Source organism: Pelmatolapia mariae, linkage group LG20, assembly GCF_036321145.2.
Source record: "Pelmatolapia mariae isolate MD_Pm_ZW linkage group LG20, Pm_UMD_F_2, whole genome shotgun sequence".
NCBI lineage: Eukaryota > Metazoa > Chordata > Actinopteri > Cichliformes > Cichlidae > Pelmatolapia > Pelmatolapia mariae.
Window position 1 is genome coordinate 21,829,154 of NC_086244.1, and position 22,685 is coordinate 21,851,838.

The 22,685-nt window shown below is 38.8% G+C and overlaps 1 protein-coding gene across 9 annotated transcripts in view; it reads right to left on the reverse strand.

Annotated features, from left to right (window-relative positions):
- LOC134618944 (membrane-associated guanylate kinase, WW and PDZ domain-containing protein 1-like) overlaps positions 1-22,685 on the reverse strand; it is an 89,517-nt gene extending 66,832 nt beyond the window's left edge. For 8 of the 9 annotated variants that reach the window (XM_063464586.1, XM_063464585.1, XM_063464583.1 and 5 more), the window contains exon 1: positions 21,921-22,682. In XM_063464586.1, the coding sequence (XP_063320656.1) occupies positions 21,921-22,218 (298 nt within the window). In that variant the 5' untranslated portion in view covers positions 22,219-22,682. Of the gene's footprint in view, positions 1-21,920 lie in introns of all 9 variants that reach the window. The other variant, XM_063464587.2, reaches the window with a different exon arrangement.

Here is a 22,685-nt window from a genome sequence, read left to right on the forward strand (position 1 = left end):
GATTGGTGCTTTTCAAGTCTGATGAGGCAGAAGAGAGATGTGTGAATATGTGAGGCCCCTGTCATTTTACAGATTGACAGAGAGCGCCGGAGAGAGATGGATTTAACCCAAATAAGAGTGGATTATACACATCCTCCATGCCTCCAGTCAGCATTACATAACCTTAAATCTAGTTATGCATCCCTGTCTCATTTTGGAAATGGAGGTGGAGGCTGGGGGTTGGGGGCGCAGCATGTGCACTTAAACATCTAAAGAGATAGAGATTTACACATTCTCACATTTATTGACGTGACTGTGAAAGCAGAGATAAATACACACAAAATGCATCCACGTCGTGATCATGTGATATTAATTGGAGAGGCTATCATAAGAGCTTGTCTTTAGAAGAGACATTTGAAGAGGATAAAAAGAAAAGAAAATCTCATGCATTAAAACATGCTGGCCAGATGACAAGAGCACACAAACATATGGCCGTGGCTGGCTAAAACATCAGCAGAAGACAGTGCAAAGCAGCTGCAGTCTATAGTACCACAGAGCAGCTGTCGTCACTACGAGTCACTGCTACTGCCTGTCAATCAAGCCTGTGGAAATAAACATGCCATTCAAACCACAGGCTTAGGCATCCAAACACCAGCGGTGTTGTGGAGGTGTCTGTGATTGGTTTTTATGTAAAAGTAGTCAGCAGCTTTTGCCATCAGTTTTTAGGAAATATCCACCATATCAGTGTATTTGCTGTGCGCCTGTGAAGCTCTGCTCAGCTGCTGATTGGGATTCATCTGCCATCCTAAAGCTCAACACTGCCCTCTGTGTCTCCAATCCTCATAGCCTGCAAGCCTGATTCCAGCAGATCCGTTACCATGGCAACACAGAGCCAACCGGCAAATGACATGAGCCATGTGTGGTCATTAGAGGATGCTGCCCCCCAGTGGTGGATCTCAATTATGTGAGTCCTAATAAGAAAGCACAAACTTCAGACCAGAGTGCTTTCACTTCATTTGTAACTTTGTAATTTTGCTATACCACATTTCATAGGAAAATGTAATTAAAAAAATCCTTTAAAAATACTATACTGCTACTGCTGCTTTTACTTAGGTGACCTTAGTTTTGCTTCCACCTCTGCCACCAAGGTGTTTGTAGGAGTAAAAACAAGTTGGACAGCACATAAAAACTGTCTGCAACCAAGGTCTGATAAATCATGTGTAATGAAAAAAAAAAATCAACACAACTGTTTAATCCCAAAATAAAGACCACACAAGCAGGCGTAGTTTCATGCTGGCCATAGCAGAAAGAATCCCTAAATTACAGCTGCTCTCTGGGAGAATGCTGCACAGTTTATACTCTGCAAGTGGTAATTACCATAAGAAAAGTGTGTATTGTATGATGAGATGGTAATAATGGAAACTTTAAACACTTGTTTTCCACTTTATTTACATTAAAGTAGACTCAAAACAAACATAAACATCCCCAAAGATAACTCTGTAACACCAGCAAGCCTCTGGAGAAACCTCCCTTCTCCAGAGGAAGCTGCAGCTGGCACCGATTAGATGTTAAACGGTAGGCAAGTTGCCCTTATGTGTAGAGCAGGACAGTCAATCATGCAGACGTACACACACACGCACACACACGCACACACACTTCTGCCTATTATAAAACGGCACCTGTGGTGATGACAGAAGGATTATTGCTTAAGAAAAGGTTTACTTCCAAGCAGAGGGTGTTAGGCAAAGGTGACCGTGTCAAGATATTTGGGTATAAAAATTCCAGGTGCCACCAGTCATTCTTTCAAATTACCTAATATGTTGTCTTTTAAAGAAAGTTTTAATTCCTGTTAATTTTCTTGCTGATAGTTGAATGGCTTTGTTGGCTGGCTGAGCTGCTGAGCATAGTGATTGGAAACAGAGGGAGGCTGGTATGAAACACAGAGAGCTGCATAACTGCTAGTACAAACTTCTGTTGTGTTCAGTCAAAGCCAGCCTAACTGTTTCCAGTCCTAATGGTGCGCTAATGGCCTGCTGCTGCAGGTTAGCAGTGACAGCACAGAGTAGTACTAACCTTCTCATCTCAGCTATAGTACTAACCAACTGTTTAAACAGTAACTTACAGAAGCTAGCAGACAGTTCATCTAGAGCTGTTCCCCATCATAACACCGTCTACATCAGGATGAGATGAACAAAGAGAAACGTCCTGCAAAACTACGAAGGCCTCAATAGCTTTTTCGATCACAGCTTAACTGAGAAGGCTCCACTCTGGCTGTGTCCTTCTATCTGTGGCACAAAGTCACACATGGACCAAAATGCTTTCTGTGAATGTTTCAAGCCATCTCAGGTTGATAACCCTGAGCTTAAACAAAGAAATGGTATTTCCTCCAGGCGACAAATAATATTGTATTTCCTCTGCTGATTCCAAATAATAGCCACAGAGAAGGAACTGGAAATGTTGGTTCTTAAACAGTAAATTCCATTGTTTCAGCAGCTTCCTGTGGGTCCCAGCACATCCCGTCAGTCAACATTAGACTCTCCAGTTACAGATGAGAGCATTTAACTCTACATTATCCAGTAATACAAGGAGGGGCTGTCTGAGAGAGGTTAACATCGGGTGGGATGCAAGAAACAAAACTAATCAAATACTCCTGCTCTCAGTGATGCGCTTCACTTGACTCTCTCGGTGTGATAAAGTAGCTGCAATCTCCAGCTATTACACATCCATTATCCTGGCCAGTTAATGACAGCTGATACAGAAGACTTGATAGTAGTGATATTAAACATGGATCTCACATTTTTGTTCTCATGGGAACTGAATGCATACACACGATTTCTGTCGCTCCCTTATAGTCATATGCACATACAGAGACAGAAAGGAAGTGCATTTAGGGTCATCTGCACATGTTCACCACTAGCAGCCCTGCAATCAGAGTGCCAGGGATGGAGAGGAAAAAACAACAATCACAGATAGGTCTGCCATACAGCTATGGACTGGTCCTCTGCCATCTCCTCCTATAATTACCTCCGTAACCAGCCACACCCAGAACTCCTTTTATGTTACTCCCACTGTAACAGCCCGCTTTCAATGGGACCATGGAGAAATCGAGTGTCAGCTTCATATTCAGCAAATGTTATTTTCTGTCAAAATAACACCATCTGGGCAGTGACACAATGTTAAAGTGAGAAAAGTCAGTCTTTCTTCCTTATATCTGTTTTCATATATATTTTTTTGTTGGCCAATTAAAAAGCAAGAGTCACGACTGCACAAAAAGCAAAGCTAACAACAAAAAGCAAAAACCGTGTTTGTGTTTTGCTGCATATTTTTTGAATGACACATTTCGTAAATGCAAAAAAAAAGGGGGGGGGGGACAGAGCGACTTACATTAACAGAATGGCAATGAAATCATTGTATTGATTAATCTGACAATTATTTTGTCAAACATGAAAAATGACAAACATTAAAAAATGTCAAGCGTCTCAGAGGGGACTTGGTGCCTCCACAGTGTAGCGATTTACACATTGTTCAGTTCTGGGAGGAGACACGCAAGGATTGCATCAAGAAGGGCACCCAGCATGAAAATATGCCATAACATGTGGCAGCTCCTCGAGAATAAAGAAGCAGCCGAAAGTATTTATGACTCCTTTTCCTTTCTTTGCAAAATTAAAAAAAAAAAAAAAAAAAAAAAAAAAAGCCTTCTCATTCAAAAAACAATCAATAAGGACGGTCATCGCAAACAAACTCAACTCTCCTAAACCAAAGAAACACTGTCGCATAACTTGGTCACCTTACTTTGGTGTGGTATGGCAGGTCGTCACAGTTTGGTCAACCACTCTTTACATTTTCACAACTTGATGCCTTCTAAATGTATGCTGTCCTTCTCTGTAGTTTCTAAATGCTAGATTGGAGCATTTCAGGAAGCCAGTCAGACCCATCTGGGCTAAATGTTTGACACTTCTCCTCTATGCAGTATTATTTTGTACTTGTATTATATAAAAAAAATCATTTTTTAAAAGTGAGCAGCACATAGTTGACAATAAGCTTTGTTTTTTGTCAAGGTAGTTTAATATGCAGAACCCAGTCCTGACCCAGTTGTCCTGCGTTGTGCTGCTGAGTCAGAGTCAACAGAGCATGATAGGAGAATGGGTTTGAAGGAAGAGTCACAGTCAAAGACACGCAAAAACACACAAGCGCACACAGCAAAGCGAACAGAGGCGGTATGTTCCACTCCAGTGCGCTGCATCTGTTCATTGCTAAATATAACCAGAGGAACCCAGGCCTACTCTTCCCTTTGCTCTGTGTTACTAGCTGAGCAGGACAAAGGATGAAGAAAGAAAGAAAAAAAATGCACGAGGAGGCGAATCCAAGGTTTATTCAACTATGAAAACTAAAAGAAAGACTAGAAACCTGAGGTTTGAGACAAGGGTCGATCTTAAATGATGTGGGCACGATCCAAGATAAACAGCCAAAAATATTTTAACACAGACTAAACACGGACAGATTTTCCTGTCAAATACTGGAACACCAAACTCAACACACTCCAGATGGCAGGATCTCTATTCTTATCCCTCGAGTTCATTTGTAATGTGAAGGAAAAACATTTCTTTGTGCCACGTTTCTAAAAAAAAAGAAGAAAAAAAATGCACACAAAGCAACTATTTTAATACACCATTGTATCTGTTTTCCTCCCATGGGCAACATATGTTAAAAAAAAAAAAGATGCTTTGGGCTAGTTGAATCCTCCCTGATGCTGATAGAGAGCATCAGGCTACAGTTGTCGGTATGCAAGCGTGCCATCAGTTCTAACTGGCTGCTTCTGTTAAATGTCATTGCCTGCCTGGTCATGACACACACAAAGGGCCCCTCTGTCATTAATGTCCCCTCTTTCACAGGAGCCAATGACCACGGGCAATGAGACAGGGAAGAGATACGTGTCCCACCTCCTCTTTTAATTCCCCCGCCTGTCGACTGCTGCAGCAGTCTGGAGCACATCACACCAGAGGGATGAACATATCATCACCAGCCAGCTAATATGATGAAACACAATAAAACACAAGACAAGAAATTACCACATTAGGCTTGAATTATGGTTTATATGTATTTAGATGAAGGAGTGGAAAATGGGAAGCTTCTCCACCCAGTGTAATAACCACTAATTTGTACCTTGAGGGCTGTAATTGAAGGGACTGCTTGTGCTGTTGATCCAGCACACAAACAAACCAGTGAAGTTCGCTCGAAGGGGAGAAGAGGAGACGGGACATCCAAAAAACTCTCTGCTATGTTAAACTAAGTAATAATGAATTTACCATATATGAAGCCCTACTTTTACAAAGATAGCCTTCCTAACTTAGGGGTTATCCATCAAATATACAGGGCTCTGTATAGCTGAAAAACATGAGGCCCCACAGGGAGATTCATTAAATTATCACCGTCATGTGAATTTCCTCACTTTGTAATGCAATGGCTACCAGGATTTTGTGCTGAGAGGTGGCAGTATCTCAGAAATGCCAGCTGTGCAAGTTTGTCAGAGGATTTAGCTAATATACTGAAAAAACAGTACTCCCAACCAGAAAGTGAGCAGGAATTACAGGATATAAAGTGGGTTCAATAAACCTTCTTGCAGACCGATGAGGGACAAAAAAAAAAAGCAAGAATGTTTCACTTACAGATGAACACACAAGCACAGATAACACACATCAGACTGATACCTGGGGATCAGCAGCTGAGATAAGATTAAAGCCTTAGTCAGATCTAAAGTCCTTAGATCTGAGCAGCCAGTGTGGTTATTATGATGCTGAAAACCTTCACAGGTGCATTTCAGTCCTGGCTATTCAAAGAGAATCATCCTCAACACAAAATACAAGCTCTCTTTCCTTAAAAAGAAGACACAAGAAAACAACGGGAAGACAGACGGGATAGCATGAAAACATTATGTTTAGAGAAAAGAACTCGAAGAGACAATCAGTCAATCAAACGGTGCAGCAGAGCGTAAACAGAAAAAAAATCGGATGATCTGTTGTAGGATGCTGCCTCCCAAACTCATGCACTGCTTCTGGCTTTTGGTGATGCAACGTGATTTATTGGTTGGTTAAATCTAAGCATCCCCATGGGTGACAATTTAACAGATGGTCCAGAGAACAGAAGAGCTTGTCCCGTTTTGTAAGCGCAGTGTAGAAAACATGCAAAAATGGACAGACTTCAACCCAAAAAGATAAAAAAGACTCTTACAAAGAAGAGACAAAATAATGAAGACAAAAAGATTGGAAGATTTACCACATGATGCACACTATGCTATCAAAAAGACATTTTAAGCAACACAAGAACCTACGTCAAGTAAGGTTTTCTCCTTCTGCTCAGCACATAAACCATCGGTGCTGAACTGCTTCAGACTAAAAGTGAATATATGTCTGTGTATAATGGTAGACTGCAGTCCTTCATACATCACTGACCATCAAACCATCAATTCCCTGACCTTCAGACTATAAGAAATCACAGATTCTCCTTCACAGCTGGACAGCACAAAAAAAGCTGGATCAGAGGCCCTTTAAAGAAATGAAGAGGCAGCGTTTGCAGGGTTCATTATGCTGCTGTACCAAGCGAGTGGCGATGTGGACCCGTGAGCCTAAAGATGGGAAGTCTTCTGCAATGGAAATTCTTTTTTATAACTTAATATTTCAGCTATTTTTTAAAGCTATTTGTTGCTTTTTTCAGTCATATAAGAGAGCAAATCAGTTTTGGACTCACTTTAAATAAAACAAGATCTGAACAACATGTGAAAGCGATTAAAGTTGACTTAAAAGTAAGAAAGGGGGGGTCAAAATGTCTATTAAAAAAACACAATAAAATTTCATTTAGAAATTTAACCACATATTACATCAGTCTGTTGAGATCACTACAATGAGATTAAGAACTGCTTCCCAATCACTTCTGCTTCTGTTAAGTTTAACTGTGAATGCTTTAAGTGCTTTAATACGGCACAGTGTTTGATGTGATATAATGTGTCAAGTACTTGTGCTATTGAGCTCTCTTTTAATGGGGCTGCTGGTAATGGGCGACTGCATATCAACACTTATAATATCAACCAAAAGTAGGAGCAGTATTCATGAAGGAATCTGGGGTTTTTTTTTTTAAAAATAAAATAGGTTTTCAGATGTTTTCAGATTATAGTGAAGAACATTCTTGGATGTCTTTTGTCATTCCTTCCATTGTGGGTGTATTGTAGTCAAGGCTATTGTCACATGAATGTTTAAACCTAATTTGTAATCCCTTCCTTCCCACATACTTTACGTTAATATGACAAGAAGGGCCATGACAATAAGACTGGACCATTTCCAGTGCTTACTCAGGCATATTCAAGTCAGTGGTGTGTTCAAGATATAATACAAGGAAGGATGTGTTTTAATTGTCGCCAAACATAGTGAAGACATTGTGGCTTTTTAACAGCTTTTCCTGTTGAAAACATGCACGACAGTCAGAAGCTACAACTCACATGAAAAAGACAATTAAATAAAAGAAACTAGTAGCTCATAATGACAGTTAATGACATTTAAAAATGTAAGACAGATAGTAAAGACCAATGTAATAATAGCACAGTGGTCCACCAGGCCTTTCCTGGACCGACACACCAGGATTTTTTTTTATCTATATATGAAGAAATCAGATACAAAAGCCTCCAATAAATCCTACACTGAGCCTTTTCTACAACATGGTATGATGGCACCTTTGTAACCTTGATGACATAACCTTTTTTATGCTTATTTATTTCTGGTATTCTGGTATTTCTTTATTTATTTTGACATTACATTTCATAATAATTTTTCTTTATTTAGAATAGTGTATGGTGCAGTTATTGTACAATGTCTTCTCTTCATTGTTTATTTTGTTCTAAAGTAATGAAGCTGTCATTTTGTGTCGCGTGTGACTGCACTGTGCGGTTATTGCTGACCAGTTTGTTCAGTGTTTCATTTTGAGTGCTGCTTTCATCATTTGCAATGTTTCCAGTTGCATCTTTGATTGTGCAACTCTTTCCTCTTTTCCATGCTTCTCCAAAGACTTTGAGGTTTCTTTTTATAGACAAAAGTTACAACTATTAACTTTGCTAATGTATCTTATAAAACTATGTTCCCAATTAAATCAAAAGATGAAAAAGCCTTAAAAGGGAATTAAAGAAAGAACCCTCAGAGTTGAACAACTTATCTGGAGGAAATCCTCCATGTAAATTGTTACATCTTATATATGTATTCTTATTTCACCATGACAGCTGTGCAAACTTCATCTGCCGCAAAGTCACGCTAGAAACATAGCCTTTGAGTTTGTCAAATTAAAATAAGAAATTTATATATTAACGTGTCAGACATCTTCAACTTACCTAAGAAAGTCTGTTTGTGTTCAGTTTGATAGCAAGGTTATTTTCTGTTTGAATGTCAGGCGACAGCTTTATCTGAGAAAGTCCAGGTTTCATTTTTGTCATAACTGCAGACAGAGAAGGAGCTTTAATCACCGAAATCATAACTGTGGCACAGCCAAGTGCTTCTATTTTTATCGTAGGAATTAAATAAACTCTTCAGTTCAGCTTTGCCATTCTCCACTAAAACTGTTACATGGCATTAAAACAATTGTTAAAGGTAGGGCAAAGCTCGATTTAAACAAAAGTAACTTAAAAATCCATTTTAAATCCACCTGTACGACAAACACTTGATCATTTTTTTAAAAGGGTTGCAAAAAAACATCTGTAATAACAGAAATAGAAAGGTTACCAAAGCTGTGATTTCATGAAACCCTGTATTCATTTAGTCATGCATGCAAACTTTATGATTTAATAATCAGCACAGAAAATCCTTTGCTTACACCTTACACTACTGAGAGCCACAATATTATACACTTATTAAACCATACATCTACAGGCCAGTGGACACTCTTTCAATGATGAGGATGTACACATCCTGGACAGAGAGCAACGAGTGTGAGCAGCGAGTCAAAGAGGCCATTTATGTGAAAAGGGAAAGACCATCTCTGAATCGCGGAGGGGGCTTAAGGGTACATCTTACAATGCTGTGATTGCAGCCATTCCCCAAGTCTCTGTGAATGGTGCTTGTGTCCACTGATCAGTGGTCTTCGATCAGTGGTCATGAGAGTGGGGAAACCTGCAGTCAGCTGAGACTGAAGAAGTCCCTTGGATGAGTGACGCAACGTTTCACCCACTGAAAACGCTACATCCAGATGAACAGAATCAACCTTTACGGATTTAACCATGCAGTTTTATGAAACAGCTGTGTGCAGGCAGGAAAAGGACCCAAAATGCAGACTCACGGAAACCAAAGGTGAACTTAAATACGGCTTTAATGCTGAACTCCAAAAAGGTAACAAAACTAAGATTCCAAAGTAAACTTACGCAAACAGAACACACAGCAAGATAAGGGTAGATCGCGACACTGACAAACTGAAACACAGGGCTTAAATACATAGAGGGAGCAATCAGGGAATGGGCAACAGGAGGGAAACACAGCTGGGGCAAATCAGGCCTAACGAAACAGGGGAAGCAAAGCCAGATACATTAACATAAGACATGCACCTCCAAAGTAAAACAGGAAACATAACACAGACTGAACTTAAAGACACAGACTCACAGGCAGGCACTGCAACAGAGGGAACAGAGACGTAAACTATAAGACAGAACTCTAACAAAGAAACCAAAGACTAGAAATGATAAATAATATAATAAACTCAAAACTCTGGGTCAACGATCCAGGCATCCTAACAGCAGTATTATATTATATTATATTATATTATATTATATTATATTATATTATATTATATTATATATTGTACTTAATTTAAAGCCAAACTTCTTTTTCTTCTGCCATTCTGCAAATATACCAGAATTGCTGACTTCAGGACTGAAGAACTAAATGTTCAGTGTATTAAATGTACAATTGGAGGACAGAAATAGATCTTTCTAATCTCGAAAGCTATATGGATTATGCTTTAATTAGTCCTATCCTCTATGCAACCAGCTCAGAACAAAGTATTTCTACTCTCTGTATGCCCAGCTCCCCCATGGGCACACCTCACCCCTGAGCACAGCCAGATGCTGCCAAATTGTGACGAACAGCTGCAGCCCAAGGTTAGTCCCTCCCTTGTACAGGCAGAAGCATGCAAACAGTCCCAGAAGGTGTCATGGATCTGTTTTATCTTAAAAGAACAGCAGGAACAGATATTTAGCTTTTATCATTGTATAATGTCTTCTGCTGAGAGTTTTAAAAATATCCCCCCTCCGTGTCTGCTCCTCATTTTTAAAACAGTTATCTGAGGATATTTTGGTCAGACTGTGGCATTTGCAGTGATGTTCAACTGATTAAACAGACTAAGCTACCATATATAACCTCACACAGAAGCTCTATATTGAGAACAGAAGTAAACATAAAAGAGTACAACATTATTTTTCTTCTGCAAACTCAATAAGATTCGAGCCAGCTTCAGGTCAGGTTTATAAAGGCAGTGTAACAAAAGAAGAGACACAGAGTGAGTTACACACGCTAATGTTCAAAGTAAGTTTAGCTGACAATGACAGCTCAGTAAAAGTGCGTCCATCAATTAACTTACTTTGACAAGGAGTCTAAATTTACAATACAGTGCTTCAGAGCAGCTGTAAGAAAAACAGCACGTGGTCTGATATGTGGACGCATGCGTCAGATTGTAGTAAATTTGTACAATATTCTCCCTCAGTCCTCTCAGGCCAGAGGACTAAGGGAGAATATTGTAGTGATCATGACCCAAAACATGGACCAATGAAACACTGTGCAAACAAAAACAAATAAAGATAGATAAGAAGCAGGCTGACTTTGACCATGATGATTGCACATAAAACATGTCACAAAGCAGAATGTTTGGTTAATATTTTGTTAAAATGAAACCAAACAGTAATACCTGGAATTGACTGACCATTAGCAACTCTGAAGCATGTCTATGTCAAGAAAACACCAAACAAGCACTTGCCTAACTAATGCAGTCAGCTATATTTTTTTCTTTCATTATTTCTGTGTCACTCTACCAAAGATGTGTCCCTGCAGCACAAATCAGATTTATTGTTGTGGCCTTCCTTTCCTTCCTACTGTGACTAACTCAGACCACCACAGACGGAACTGTCTTCAAGCATCACAACAGTAATGAGAATATCAGATGGAGGAAGCCAGTTCCTGCAAAGCTTTGATGTAGATAAGGTGTCCTTCCACCCGTTACAAGTCACAAATATATGACTGGGAAAAGAGGGGAAAATGTGAACACTGGGACCCACACACAGATGCACAGAGTTCATAAAGGTGTTTGAACCTTCTTCTCCACCTGTTCAAAGCTGTCAGGGCAATGGTCTGACAGGGCAAAAAGTCAGGGAACAAGATCATGGGAAAAGCAGGCTGGGTCTTCTGCACTTCCAAGATCAAAGTCAGCTCTGCTTACTGACTCCAGTCATTGTGTATTAGGTTGGGTTTAGGTGTAACATCGAGAAGAGAAACCTTTCCTTTGAGTTTACATCCCTGTAAGCCATAACACCCGCGTGACTAAAAACAATGATTACGTTTCTGTCTTGTGCTCCAGTGTGCGCTGTAAGCTTCAAATAATGATTAAAACTGAACTGTGTAACACAAAGCAGTATTACAGAGAAAATATTTTTTTTAATTGAGTTTTGCAGCTGACATCTTATTTGAATTAGCAGCCCTAGGAATGTAAAAATAAGCACTACTATGTCCCTACTATGCCAATATGTTTTATTCAAATATTCCTAAAACTGTATATGCCATGCATATATGCATTATTTTATTACAATGTTTTGGATTCAGCGTTATCATACATGAATTTAGCACTGGGGTGCCCTACTTGTGTCAATGTGTCAATTTTATTTCTATAGCACATTTAAACGCAACAAATTTGAGAGAAAACCATAGAAACCAGTTGTTTTGTTTATATAAATATGTGTTATTTGAAATTATGCTGTTCAGAAATTATGTAAAAACAACAGTGAATAAGAAAATTCTCCAGAATAAAACCACATGGTGCCAGCGTGCTCACAAAGTCTTTATTTATGATCCAAATAAGGTAATGTCATTAAAAAAAAAAGATAATGCAATTTTGATTGTCACTTTAAGAGACTGAGGTTAGCACAACTGTTTGTGTACCAAAGCAGAAATAACAAGCTCAGCTTGCTGATGATGTTCCAGGAAAAGTATTTCATGTCAAAATGACTCACATGTTACCCAGAAATGATATATCATTGTAATAAAAGTTTGTGCACTGGTGTCAATTAACACAAACTTTGTGTTTTAATTTTTGCCTCTCTGTTTCAATAAAACAGGTGTTGATCCTATGATAGAGAAACAGACATTAGAGGGAATTTCCAAATCTGTTTCCAAGGCAAGTTAACCTCTTATAGCATGAACTCACCAACCCTGTAAATCATTATATTTCAACAAGCAGGGCGGCCAGAGGATGAGTTGTAGAACAACAGCTTAATGTGTGTTGCATACAGGAACATGTGCCCTTTCAGATTAAATGTGAACATTAAAGCCAGGATATGAGATGATGGTATAACTTGTTTTATATGCTGCAAAAACCTTAAAAGGTTGGGTTAGCCTTTCAAGCACTCACAAGCAATCCGAGTCCCTGGTGACTGACACACTAGAAGTACTGAAGGATAAGGAGCAGAACAAAAAGCCTCTCCCTCAGTTCACATAATAAAAATAATGGTACATTTGTAGCAGCGTCTTATTTTACAAACAATCAAATGAGCGCTTTACTGAAATATTTTCATCTCTGCATGATGTTCTGCCCCAGCTGATATAGAAACCTAGCTGATGACAGAGGAGCTTGAAGAAAATTAGAATGCTTCACACAGTATATGCAATTTGTTTCTTATAGAAGGTGTAATTACTGTGCCTGGAAAACCACAACAAAACCAAAGAAACATGCTAAAAGTAGAACTGTGATTCACGTGTATAAAAAAAGAGCTCCAATCGTACTTAATTCACTCCAGATGTATGATTGAGGAGCGAAGCTTAAATGTCAATTAATATCCAGTGTATGAGACTCTTGTGGTGAACATGCAGATGTGTGCTTGATTGACTGTAGAGGATCGTGTATGAGCGCCATTGCATGTGCAGAGACTGCCTGAAAGGGAAAATCTAGTGGAAAGACCTTAAAACTTCATCAGTGTTTTTTTCCCTGGATCACCTGCTTTCAAGCAGCCATTCAGAGCAAAGATAGACTAAGTCAGTAGCATTGAGAGGAAAAACCTTTCAGCAGTAATGTACAATAGGTTGTTCTGACTGGCTACTGCACCAATTTATTAAAACACACAGTACACAAATCTAAGCACCTCCACTGAAACTGAATCCATCCTGCTCACAGCTTCAGAGCTGTTTGCTGAGTTTGCTGAGTCATAGTCACGTTCTTAACTCAATGAAGTGATGCCTAACAAGGGACTATTCCATACACATGTGCAGCACATGGTTTATTTACCAGATCAGCGCTGTTCGCCCTAAATGAGTGTTTTCTTGTGTTACTATTTAAAGTCTAAAAACCTCTTATTTTGCTACTTGTGTCACCAGGCTGAAAAAGTGAATATTTGTGTGCACTATAATGTTTGCAGGCTATGGCAGGACAAATCAAAGACATTGGTGTGCTGAGTTTATTCTTTAGACAGCTCTTCTTCACGAAATTCCCAGAAGACGCACAGCCCTACAGGCAAACGTCAAGGAACAAAAGTTTCTGTAGAAACCAAAAACAATAGATTACTTAAAAGAGCGTATCCATATTACCAAATACCTGCACCACTTCCCTGTTTCAACCCAACTGTACTCAGGAAGAACAAAACAATATAAAGCCAATCTATCTAAACAGGTCTTATAACACCCACTCTATTTATCAGTGATGATTCAAATTGCAAAATGTCCAGTGCAAACAAGGCTTATTTGGCATTTTTACACATTTAGCGCATCTGGTATCATGTTTAGTGTATATAATACATTGCTTACACCTGAAGGCCTTTCATCCTTACACCGAATGATACTCTGCTTCTATGGAGCTCAAAAAAATGACTAAGCACTGGAAAATGTTTATGTGTATCATAAGGAATTACTGACACTGAAAATACTATTTAAATATTGTAGCTGAACACTACATGTTGATGTTTGCAGGTGCTTATTTAGCCACATGACCAAAAAGGGCCCGTATTTGCCATTTATCTCTGTTTTTTGATGGTTTCACATAGTAGATTACTAGTTATTGTGAAATAAGATTTTATATATATTCAGACAGATAATAGCATATGAGAGGTACTCCAGAAAACAGCACAGTAACAAAGGATAAAAAAGACAGCAACACAGAGAAAAATAAATAACCTCAGCTGGGTTCAAACTCCTATACTGATCAGGTATTACTGGTAATGTGCATGTCTGTATGCAGATGAAAGTGAAATAATGATCTCAAAAAAGATAAAGTCAGTTTTAGATTAAGTAAAACTATCAGAAGCACAGGCGTGGCCTCTAAGTGGGGATAAACCACAAACATAGAGTCTGCAGCTTGTCCTGAAATATAAACCATTTGAAATTAGACGGAGCAAAACTTTCGCATTCGGGTAGCCCTTAGCTCAGAAATATGTCATTTCTAAGTAACAATACTAGATAAACCAATTTAAGAATAGATATTCAAAATTTGGTTTATTTTTTCTGATTCCAAATTTACTTGCACATTTGCATGTATTCACACTGGTGTTTATCATTCGTGTCCTTTATTTTATGACTGGGTTTCATTTTTTCTTGTCTCGAAACTACTAAGACATTATATGTAAACATTTCTGCAACAACAAACATTTTTCCTTTTAATTTTGGCTAAAATTTGTCTTTTTTTTTTTTTTTTTGCATAATTGTGACTAAAAAGCCTATAAAAGATTTGCTTAGAGATCGTGGAGTAACCCACTGGTGCAGAGACTTTCCATGTTGAAGCTTCAAGTTTGATCTTATGGCTGTCACCATCTTGTTTTTTGAGGTCTGAAAAGACCACATTTTTGAGAAAACGAATTGTTAAGCTATCAGCCAGTGTGCTTGGTTCATGATCTTTGGATGTATTGTCTGCTAATCAGTCCTAAGCAGCAAATAAAATAAAATGACGAACACTGGAGACTTTTGCTCTTTGTGCATTTGTCCACACTTCAAACCATTTTTTTTTACTTTTTTTGATCAGATGGATAAATGAAATTAAAAATCCTCCAAAAGTTGCCGATTTCTTCTTTGGAGTTAATCAACCTAACATGTGGTACTACGTCTGACTCACTTTTTATAGCCAACCTCAATCAGCCATTTAATTTATTTATTTTATTGGCTTCATTTCTCAGTCTTTGAAGTTGCTGTTTGAAGAAACAGGAAAGTGATGAGTATTTTTTTTGTTAGACATTTAGCTGAATGCATTTTGCAAATCTACATACAGTAACACACTGCCTGCAATGCTTTCTCTGTGTGCAATGATAAGCATAAACTGCATAAATCAAACAAGAGTAAATCAGTGAGCACTTTATACACCCAGAAGGCTCTTCATGCTTGTTACAGCTTTGCTGTGGAGGAGTATCTCTTTATGAACCTAATGACATGAATTTACCCTTCTTTATCACCACGGCATTCCTTTCAAGCTGAGGTCATTGGAAAAAAATTAAGCACATTTTTTTTATGATGAGAACTGCACAATCTGAAAAGCTGTCACTTCATCAACCATACAGCTTTTCTATACAGCATTTTCTTATGAAAACTGGTTGTAGATGTCAAAAAGCTCCTGTTATTCCAAGCACTGAAAATAAATTCAGTGATCACAGAAATCACCTAATGGATCTTCACTCAAATTGCACTCAAGGTCATATTTGTAGCACTTTTCGATTTTCAAAGCATAACCTTCATGCACACTACATAATTGTTGCTAATGATTAGCTGAATAGTGTTCCCCTCAAACTTGGAAAGTCATTAACATATAATTCTTGATGCTGATAAATTTTGCATGCTCAAAATGATCCACGAGAAGAACTTCATAAAATATCAAGTGATATGATAACTTCAAATCTCACTTTGCCAAAGACTTTGCATATCACTTGTATCTCGCTAGATGGAGATGATCAGAATCTTATTGGTAATGACCATGGAGCGTGAGCCTGTTGGTTGACCCCCCTGTTGGTGGTTAGTACTGTAGGCACCATGCCAGCATACCAAGCAGGACTGTCAAAATAACTGATACTCAGACACTAGTTTACATTTTACCACTGGGAAGTTTCACCTTCAAACACAAAAAATTTACTGATATGGTCTTGAGACTTATGAAGTGAAACAACATGGCCATACTTTAATATACTGACAGCAGTTCAGTTTAAAATACATTAAATGATTTTTTAAGAAAATATCTGGTTGATTCATTGATAGTGCGATAAGCATTAGTCCTCATGCCAAAATATAACACTAACATCAGTAAATTGCCTTCTGTAAAGTTAAATATCAAAACACAAGCAAAGAATAAGCAAAGCATGAATTATACATCTGACACTGTATGTCAGGTTTTGTATGGTTTGATATATGCAAAAATAATGTACACCCGACAAGCCACTTTTGCAAGGCTACAGAGTACAAACAATGAATGTCTTTGCCTGACAGAGCATCACACGCACAGCACTGGTTTTTTCTTGTAACCCTTCTGGCCTGCACTCCATCCTAACCTCATTGTTACAACACCTGAGGCAAAGTCTGTGAATTGCACAGCCATTTGTTCAAGCTTAAATGACACAAGCTGCTTATGTGCTCCTTGTATAGTTCCTTCACTGGTGCACTGCCTTTATTAACATTCATCAAGTAAAACTGCAGCATATAAACCCTAAAAAAGCATGCGCTCATACAGTATGAGTCACAAGAAAGTACAGCTATATTTACACTTATTTTGAAGACATCCACAGTAACATTTCTTATAATGTCAAAATCTTATTCTGTGCACACAAAAAAAGCATAAGTGTGAAAAGATAGGAACACACAAAACATCTTAGAGGCCTCACTGCTGTCTAAAACAGCTGTCTAAAACAGAGCTCTTAAAGAGAAGGCGATTAAGGAAAGGAAAGGAAAAAGCAGAAGGAACAGAGCCCCTGACAAGCCTTTCAAGGATATACTTACATGCAGTCAGTTGCTTTTAATCAAGACTGACAAAGTCTTCGTCCTTAAAAAATGCAAGGAACTTGCATTCTGGAATAAGCCCGTAACGGAAGAGCTCTGCGTCTGCAAACACTGTCATGATGCCTGTAAGCCTTTTTAACCACACATAAAAGATAGTGTAACCTTTAAATCCCACTCAGTTTTACACATAGAATTTAAAGGCAAGCTACAATTAAATCCAGTTTTGCTAAGTATACTTTCTATTTGTTTTCCCATATAATCTATTTATAACAGATGGATGCAGCCATTGCAATATCACACATTTATTTGTGAATACAGTTTTGAAGCCAATCTTCATTTTTAGAGCTAGAAGTAATTATTTGGATAAGAGGGCGGGTTGTTCCATCATAAGCTAATACTAGTGAGGTAAGTTGAATCCATAAACTGTATGGACTGCACAGACACATACATTTGCTTATTAATTAATTATAAATAAAATATTACACTTATTGTACCAGGTAAACCTAGAAACAAACTATTGGTCTGTCTATACGAGGACCATCAACAACACATCAAATGGCACCGACCGCTCTGAAATCATCACATACAAAAGGCAGGACCCATAGGCTTCACACTGTACTACTTTACTGACATTTATCAGCATGCACCTCAGTATGAGGTCCAGTAAAGGTCAATGGTTGTCCCTCAAAATCTGAAATAGAAACGGCAAAAACAGCGAAAATGCTGTTTTTGGGACCGTCATAATCGGTCAGAAAAGCTTGTTGCAAATGTGAGTTTTAATGCAGTGTTTGTTTAACATAGTGAAGACTAAATCTGACCAGGTAGGTTAGGTTTAGATCAGCAAAGGTATAGTCAAAAATGTAAGTAAGTGACTAAAGAAAACTGTCCCAGCAAGGAGTCAAATTCTTGTCTTCTGTTTGAAGGTCATATGATCGCCTCTCGATGTTGACTTGTAGGTTATTCTTCTTCCCCGTGTTGAAAGGAGGTAACTTAACCGTGGTGAGAAAGGGTTCCTGACTATGCATCAGTATGTAACTAGTCTGGAGAGAGAATGCGTTGTAACAACACAGTCAAGAGGTCCAGTCCAGTGACTCAACATAGCTGACGTGACATCCAGCATAACCACAAATCATCCAAAGTGGTCACGCCCATCATCAGGCTAGTTTTAAACCTTAGTACAAAAAGTTGTGAATTTTATAGAAACTCACAAACTTATGCACTTGAACAGGGGAATAAGGTGATGAGACCAATACTATTTTTATATAAGACAGTAAACAGGTCTATTTTTGTACTATTGTGTGGACCCAAACTAAAGTTTGAAATTGAATAACTGCAATTTTCTTTTGAGCATCAAAAATCCAAGTGGAAGTAACAGAAATCTGGCAAAAAAAAAAGAAAACAACAAAAAAAGAATGAACTATATCAAATAAGTTTTCATCACTGTCTGAGTATATAATGTTATGAATAAATAAAGTGAATGTCCTCAACCATGTGATGTTTGACTGGCTTTTATCATTTGGTTGTGCCCACTTCTGCTGCAATGGTTTGAAAGGCACCCAGCTAGAAAAATTGTGCCTGAAGCTATTTATCTAGATGTGCACAACTTCTAAAATTTGCATAACGCAACACTGGATTGGCTCATATTTCATTACAAAAAAATTTTAATAAAGAACTGAACAACATACATCTTTAATAGTGTTTTATTGCCACTGAAGAAAATATAAAAATGGAAACAAAATGTGTTTAGCACATAGAAATGGGTAAACTCAATCAAAGTAGCCAGGTGTGCTCCCAAATGGGAATGATGATTAACTGGTGAGTCTGGTGATACTAAATTTATACACAGGTAGCTGTTAGTGACTCTAAAGCTGTTTGTAAGGACAGATGCTTACTATCACAATCGTTTATCTTAAGGACTACACAGATAGTCTCGTTAATAACTATACCACACTGCATCCAAGGACTGAGCAGGGTGATGACAGAAAGCAAGAGAAGGTCTAAAGGACTAACTAAAAAGGTAAAAAACTTCAAATTTTATGTGTAAAAGTTTAGCCAGTTTCATCAGAGTGTTCCATTAAGATTTCATCTCCACCTCCCAGGAATGCCTGGCATCTAGCAGACTGGCCTGACTCCCCTCTGTCTGGCTAAGGTTCAACACAAGATCTAAGGGGAGCAAGGGCTACTTGAGATCAGACAGCCTGACACCTGGCCCAGACCCTCTCATGATCATAAACCCCCAGACTCTTGGCTGCAGGAGGGCATCGTGGTTTTCTTAAAAGATAAATAATTCAACTGTTGAGAAGACTGTTAACACCCAAACAGTTTCATTCACTAGCACTCTTGTTAGTCTAGTATTACTAAATGACCTGATATAGAACTGTTGCGCTTTTACAGACACTAAAAGATGTCAGGCTATTATAATTGCCTCTATTTAACCAGGAAGTCCCATTGAGAGCAAATCTCCTTTACAAGGGAGACCTGGCCAAGGTAGCAGCCATTCAAGCTCAAAACACAGTGACAACAAAAGCTTTCATCACTGAGCTGGATTCAACCGATGATAACAGAGAAGAGCTGCGTAAGTAGGTCACAGTCATAAGATGTCTCAAAGAACTCCTTCTTTGGACTTTAACCTGAAAGTTATGCCACATCAGAAAACTATTTTATTCGCCTGACCTTTGTAAGTATCACTGTTGTTAAAACATCTGAAGTAACCACAGCCCTCTGGAAGGGCTAAAAAGGAAAGTATGGGCCAATTGCCTCGGAGTGTTTGCCTTTATGGTTTACTTTGTTTTTATTTCGGGTTGAATGAGCTAGAGGTTTTCAGAGGGGAGAGGTGCGGAGCAAACATTCAACATGAGGTGAAAGAGGCAGATGGATACAGTTGTTGTAAATACAAAAGGAGTTAAGTTATTGTGATCTGGCAGAGTTAGCAGCTGTAGCTGTAGCACTGGCTGTGATACTAGACACTTTGCAGTTTGGTTACTTTGAAGCCTGTTGTACTTATAAGCCACAATTTACATTTACTAGGCACACCCTCTCTGCCTTATAACCATAAAAAGAATTATCAATCCAAAGATAAAGTTTACAGTTATTTACTGTCAAACGTCATTAGACACATATGATAAGTACCTTCTTTTCCTTTTTAAAAAGATAATTTTTACCACTTTGTTCTGGGTAAATAAAGTAATCGTCTTTGTAAAAAACAAACTAACTAAAGAAAACAAAAAAAAAAATCACCTTTTTAAAAATCTTTTTGACCTCTATTGCACAGGTTTTTACATTTTGACATTTACATCAGTAAATGTCAAAATGTAATTTGCTGAGTATTCTACAGCTTATTTTTTTTAAAGCGTCAGGCATCAAGATCTCACAAGTTTAATATTCCACACTCGCTGCAGGAATGCTCAGGTTTATTTCAGGTGTTTTTTTTGTGCATTCCTCTGAGGGAGCGACACACCTGTGGGCACTGTCTACTTGCACATGCTGATTGTGTTTCCACCTACAGTACCGAGGTGATGTGGTCTCGTGTAATACGACCCACAGCTTTCTGGAATGAAAAGCAGAGAGATCTGATCTGTCTCAACGGCCTGTCATCTGGTCTGGGACAACTTGGATCGCTATCCCTTACCGGTTCTGCATGGGAGCCCAGTGGACTGCCAGGCACAATGAAAGCCTTGTGAGCTACTCAGATAATCAAAGAATATCCCCCTCCTTTAATTAAGAGACAAGGAGAATCTGCTGACTAATGCAAGAAACTAATGACAGATGGGCCAAGATATCCTTTATGTCTATGCGTTGAGTGTTTCCATAGGAGTTAAGAATAATTAGAAGACTATTGGATCACTGTGGATATTAAAAATGTCCCATGATGCAAACATGCTCTGATTATGTGTCAAACAAATGCCAGTTCTGCAAACACAGAGCGGCATTAGTGCTGAGCTCTTGTCCCTGAGGTCGAGACTTCAGTTTCAGAGGTGAAACATTCACTGTGGAGCCACTAATGGACATACAGTACAAAGATGCTACACTGACACTACCCACAGTTATATAACACAGTTAATGATTTCCCCAGAGAGGAGGCACTGCAAGCTTTGTTAAACAGTGAATGTGAATGTTTGGAAAGAGACGCTCGGAATAAAAATATCACAATAAAATCTGATTTTTAAATAGTTTTGGGTTTGTTTGTTTTTTCGAATATTGCAGCTTCCAAAATAACCTTATCCAATAAGAAACAAAGAAACAAGTTCAAGTTTAACTTTGAGGCCTCAGGACTGTCTCACATGTTCTACTCCTTAGAAAATCTAAAATAAATCAACAAATAAAAAGACAAGATTTAGAATTAGTCGCAGCCCTAGAAAGAAGGAACATTTTAAAGTGTTGGAGTATTATAGGTGGTCTAATCTGTGACGCTCCAAGTCTGACCCGGAGTGGCTTTAGCAATATTAGACAAATGGGGGCAGGATGACTGTCAGGGCAGCTTCATGTCAAATCCAGTGAAGACTCCAGGCTGCTGAGGAGGGATGAGCAGCAGCAGCAGCAGCAGCAGCAGCAGCAGCCCTCCTCTGCCCTAATTCACTCACATCCCCATTTTCTTACTGTATATGAGCTTTTTGCAACACAGCTGTACAACAGCCACCACTGGCTTTCATCAGCTGCTTTGTATGTGTGCATTAGTCACTCTCCCACACACCTGTCATACGCACGCGCGTGCATGCATGTATGCAAACATGCATCACTTTTTTTAAATGGCTGACTTACCTTGGCGCACAGTTTTCAATCTTACGGGACCTTTGCAGCAACTGATCACAGTAAAAATGTCATACAGAGGTAATCCAGACACAGACAGCCCCTCGACTTCCAAGAGCAGTTCTCCTTCGCTAAGTTTGCCGTCCTGATAAAGCACAGCATCCTCTTTAACTTGCCCGATGTATGGAAACTCTCCATTCTCAGCTCCGCCGCGCAGCTCTACATTCAGCTCCCCGTACGCGTCCCGGATGACCGCGCACTCGTTTACTTTGGTGATCCAGTGGTTCTTCCTCTGAATGACTTTTGACATGGTGATTCAGGTCCAAACCAAACCCGTTAGATCCGAGGAACGGTGCAAAAATCATCCGATTCACAGCCCTGAAACTGTCCCAGAAAGAAAACTTTAGTGTGTTTGCGTCCAATCTGGAGAATTTTCACTCTTCTCCTGAGCCAAGACATCCTCCTGCCAGTGCATGTAAATATCACACTGTCTCAAAATCCAGATTGTTGTTGCTTCTGATGTTGTTTCCGCATCTTTCACAACAGCACACGCTCTGATTCCTCGCAGTGGGATCTAATCCGCTCTCAGATTGTCAGCTTTACATTCAAAGACTCTTCTCCTCATTCATCGTTTAGTTCTGTCCCCTTCCTTTAACTATTTGGCACTTTTTAAACTTTCTACTAAGAATAAAAATGTTTATGTTCACCTATCCCGTGAGCAGGTTGAGCTTTTCACACAAACCAGCGGCGCCTTTAAGCAGGTATAACACGACAATT